This window comes from Amphiura filiformis, chromosome 7, assembly GCF_039555335.1.
Source record: "Amphiura filiformis chromosome 7, Afil_fr2py, whole genome shotgun sequence".
Classification (NCBI taxonomy): domain Eukaryota; kingdom Metazoa; phylum Echinodermata; class Ophiuroidea; order Amphilepidida; family Amphiuridae; genus Amphiura; species Amphiura filiformis.
Window position 1 is genome coordinate 44,068,494 of NC_092634.1, and position 5,092 is coordinate 44,073,585.

At 40.3% G+C, this 5,092-nt stretch overlaps 1 protein-coding gene across 1 annotated transcript; it reads left to right on the plus strand.

The window, feature by feature from the left end:
- The first annotated feature begins 296 nt into the window (after window positions 1-296).
- Window positions 297-4,015, plus strand: LOC140157205 (uncharacterized). Its single transcript, XM_072180322.1, has one exon. The coding sequence runs from the start codon at window positions 659-661 to the stop codon at window positions 2,855-2,857; it is 2,199 nt and encodes a 732-aa protein (XP_072036423.1). The 5' UTR covers window positions 297-658; the 3' UTR covers window positions 2,858-4,015.
- The last annotated feature ends 1,077 nt before the right edge of the window (window positions 4,016-5,092 follow it).

Here is a 5,092-nt window from a genome sequence, read left to right on the forward strand (position 1 = left end):
CAATGCCGTGAAGTGGAGCTAAATTGGGCTGCTTTTTTAATATATTCTACTCGCTGAAAAAGATCTTTAGAATAATAAAACCAATCTTGGAAGTAAAACATAGGCAACATGTTTATCATCTGACTATTGACTCACGAACAACTTGCATGTAATTCTAGAAGCGGAAAAAATTCCAAAAGTAATCACGGTAAACATTGTTGGGTGATTAATCGTCGTGAAGTCTCGCGCTTGAGAGCTATGTAGGGCTTGGCAACACTCCGTGTCAAAATATGGCATTTAATTCAGCAAGAATAAGTTCGACAATAACTTAACCGCCTACCAAACCAGCCATGTATAACAAATAACAAGAAAAACTAGTCATCGCACAAATTCGCGTGCTTTACTGACTTGTAATACATTGCAAATCAATGTCATTTGGGCTATCCTTGACAGAATTATTGTTTCTGACATCGAACTCATTTTCGCCACTAACAATGGTGAGGAAGGACATCTACAACTGGTTAAGCTTACCAAACATGAATCGTAACTTGATAATGGACGTCTCCAATGATGTGAATGTAACATACTGACACTATGCTCTTTTACCCGGAACTTCCGATTTGCCAGCACTAGCAGCCACAACTTATAAACTTCCTACTACATTTGATACTGAAGAACAATGGATATCATACGTATGATACGCAACTATTTGTATTTAACTCTGTTTCTACTTGTAGAATCCAGCAATTATAAGCTTACAACTGGACAGGCAGCCCAGAATGAAATTGCACCATCTGTTGAAGTATCCTTCGCAGACAATCCGGTCATTCCAGGTAGTGAGGCCATCCTTCAATGTAAAGTCTTTGGTGATGTCCAGAAAGACCGGGTAGGAATCTCGAGATACACTGACAATGGTGTGAACACCGTAGTGTATCGTAATGGCAATCTTCTGCAAGATGCGCGAGAACACTTCTCTATTGACATTCTTCCAGGTGCATCAGATGGTTCTACTTCGTACCATGTCTCAATTGCACCTGTAGACAGAATCACAGATGGAGGGCTGTACACCTGTTATGCGTTAGACTATGATGGCCGTGTCGTAGCCATCGCTACCACAAGACTACAAGTCACACCAGATCATTTATTACCTGAATGCATATCGTCTGATGGTGGAACGAGATACACTGTAGATACTGAGATCACATTTGCTTGTACTGCGCTAGATGCAACTGCAACTGCCCAATGGATACGAGAAGGTCAAATTGATCTCCCAATGAGTCAAAATATGTCAAGAGATAGGGATAGCAATACTGTCACAACAACTCTATCTCAAACATTCTCAATATCAGACCAAGGTGCTTCATTCACCTGTCGTATTCTCAACGATGATCAATCTGTTATTCCTGGTCGCAAGTGTTCCATCGGACCGATTACTGTGCAACCTTCCAATGGTACAGTTGCTGTGGCAAAAATTGGAGATCTTTCTGTAACTAGTTTTGCATTAGTTGTGACTTTTGCCTGTATATTTTTAATCGCATGTGTGGTGCTGATCATCTTCTGCTACACAAAAGGAGTCTTCACACGGAGCTCTGCAATGAGTCGAGGCCGAAATAGCAGTAAAAGTTACAGCTTTCAAGGAAGATTAGGAAGTTTTGCTGATAGTACTTTGACCAGAGATGGTACTGTTACAGGAGGTCGCGAAACATACAATCCTACAAGACCTGCTCCAGCACCACCTACAACTGTTGTCAATGGTGATGCTCGTCGCACCAGTGATGAAAGACCAGTTTCCAGTGGACTGTCAGCAGCAGAAGCCGCCCTTATGATGGCAGTAGTTGGAATGAATACAGTGGAACGTAACTCGGGCACTAGGAGTAGCGATGATATTATTTATGCAAACACTGACGAAATCGGTATGCATCCTCTAACGACAATTACGGAAGAGAATAACGTTCACCCGAATGGGGGCATAAGTAATCCACGATATGAAACTGAAATACCTTCGCCCAAACCGGCTGCTTTACGAGGACCGCCATCTCCAGTTGTATATTCTAATACAAATGAACTACCAAGTGTTTCGTCTTCCACAAGCAACATACGGGAACCTAGATCTCCAGTTCAGAAAGATCAGCCTAAACCATTTGTTCTTCCAAATTTGACTAATAATGCTTTTGCTCTTAAACCAGTGCCTTTGACGAAACCCAAAACCAGAGAACCACCATTAAAATCGGTACTACTGTTTAACCAGGCAAGCAATTCCAGTGAACACGTGGTGCCCAACGAAAGACCTGTTCCGATACCTAAAGTACCTGGTAATATTTCAGCCAAACCAACTCCATTGCCTAAAGTAGCGTCACCAGATCGTTTAAAACCAGTTCCACTCCATAAAGTAGAAACACGAGATCCACCAAAACCCATTCCTCGTCCAAAGCCAACAAAGCAAGCACCAACAAATCCATCAAGACCTGTTCCTCCGGTAAAACCTACAAGCAAAGTACCGGCTAGCCAACAAAGACCAGTTCCACCTGTTAAACCAGTTAATGATAGCTCTGTTAACGATGGATCAGCTGCAGCTGCATTAAGACCACCTCCTCCGCCGGCTAAACCCAAATATGAGATTACAGAAGATGGACCTCCAAAACCACCTACACCAGATTATACAACTGCTCAGAAAAGACCACCTCCACCACCTAAAAAGCCAAGTTTTGATGATGAAGATCGTAAAAAATCTCCACCACCATTAGCACCACCAAAACCAAACTATGATATTTCAGAGAATAGGCCTTCACCACCACCAAAACCGTTACCGGGAAATAAAAATGTCGTGGCTAACAATAGACCACCACCTCCTCCAGTGAAACCAAAATATGAGATATAAACAATGAAGTGTGAAGTTATTTATAGCTATAGGATTATAAGAGGATTGTGTGTGCTACAAAACTTTTGTTCAGCAGGAATGTTTGAAATTCAACATACCGTAATATCCCGATACTTAACGCGTCTACAGAGGAATAACCGACTTGGTTAAAATATCTTGTGCATCATCAATTCGCCAGCGAAGTGGTTACGTAACTCCCTGGTAACTGGATCACGCACCTTTTGGACTTGATAGTACATGTCATAGACTTTGTGTTGCGATCATTTCGATCGTGGTGCAGAACTCAAAAACGTGATATAGTTGGCATAGTGATAATCGGAGTATACGTAACACTTCGCTGGCGAATAGGACTGTAGCCTATGATCTAAGGATCGGACGATAACTTGTTGGCTTCGTGGCATCTTTCATGTCGTTTTACTGGATTACAACTCTCCCTGTATGTACGTGTTGGACACTCAAACGCATGTCATTACCATAAGCAAGAATACCGCAAAACCTCGTCTACAAGCATATAGAGTGCTTTTGATGAGCTTTGATGAAAGCTAGATTAATCCAGGCGCCATCCATCGACAAAATTATAACATTATGGAGTTTGAGCAAATAAATTACCGATGCAAGCATTACAAACAAGTACTATATATGGCATATTTACGGCTGTTTCGTATTAATTTAGCTTTCATCAAAAACACTATATAATCATGCTCGTAGACGAGGTTTTACGGTATAGTAGCATTATCTTTATTATTTCATTGTAAGTTGCATTCGTATTCTTTAATCTCTTGGAATGTCAAGTCCTAACTGTATAATGTATAATCCTAACTGTGCATATATTTGTTTGATTTAACAAGTTTGATGTATACTAAATTATTTAACATCATGTGTCCTTACATTATACATAGTACATAAACATGATTTTTACCCATCATGCATTATGGTGGTAACATCATAATTAATATTATGTAACATTACATCCACTTTAAAAATAATTCTTTATAATAACTTGAACGTAACGAAATCTGTGTTTTTTTAGAATGGACTCAGTATTACATTTGGAAGAGCCAGTATTCTGACGGTTTCAAGAAGTGTAGCCACCCACTGCGGGATGATAGCCGCCGTGATATTTCTGATGGTTAGGTCATTTGGTCTTCCTTGAAAGTCCCCCCGCATGCTTTGGAAAAAAAACAGGCTACGTCACTGATGTATAACAATCATAATATAGCTTGTACGAAGTGTTGCAAATTATGCAAGTCATACATGTAATACTAAAATGATTAAATGTTACGGTATAGATACATATTATATTATGATATAATACTAGTTTACACTTTGCTTGCCCTATGATACGGAAGGATGTTATACCAGCCTTTATCAACACCACGTTATTACTAACAGTATAGGTCTACTTGAAAATTAAAGAATTTTTGATTTGTCAAAACCAATTGAAAAAAACTTACTGTTTTCTTGCTGACCGTCAGTGAACCACTTACTTTTTCGAAGCTTGTTGTGTTAACAGCATAATACATGATAATGTGTGTGAGAAAGTAGGCCTATTTTGAGGTGCTATTCAGCTATTGACTTCGAGAATAAAGGTATTGTTTTAGCCGCTGTCGTGCATCTATCGTCTCATATAACACGGGCGACATCATTATGTCTAGTAGAACAACGACTGAAGCTGAGTTGTTTTACGCCAAAAATAATGATGTCACCTGTGTGATATGAGACGATAGATGCACGACAGCGGTTAAAAACAATACCTTTATTTTCATTCTGAAACACTTCAATTCAAAAAAAATATTAATCAAATTTTAATCAAAATAATTACAAGGAATTACCTAGGGCTTAGAATCGATCAGTCCAGTTATTCCTATGCGTCGTCGATTGGTTCAAATTGCGCGTACACATGACGCGTCAATGCGCACTAGCTGAACCGTGTTATATCGTGTCATATAACACCAATAAGATTGCATGGAGTTTCTCAAGCAGGAACCAGTGGCGGCACCAGGATTTTTTTCGGGTGGGGGGGGGGGGGATTGGGGGCAAAGTGAATTTCAAAGGGAGCAAAATTGCCGCAAAAAGTGGACATTTATGTAATGTTGGGGGTTTGCCTCAAAAATGGGAAGGCAAGAAAAACATTGGGGCGTGGGCAAATACCCTCTTGCCCCCCCACCCCCCCCACCCCCCACACCCGTAGCGCCGCCACTGGAAGAAAATTTCTCAAGTGTTTAAGAATTTGCA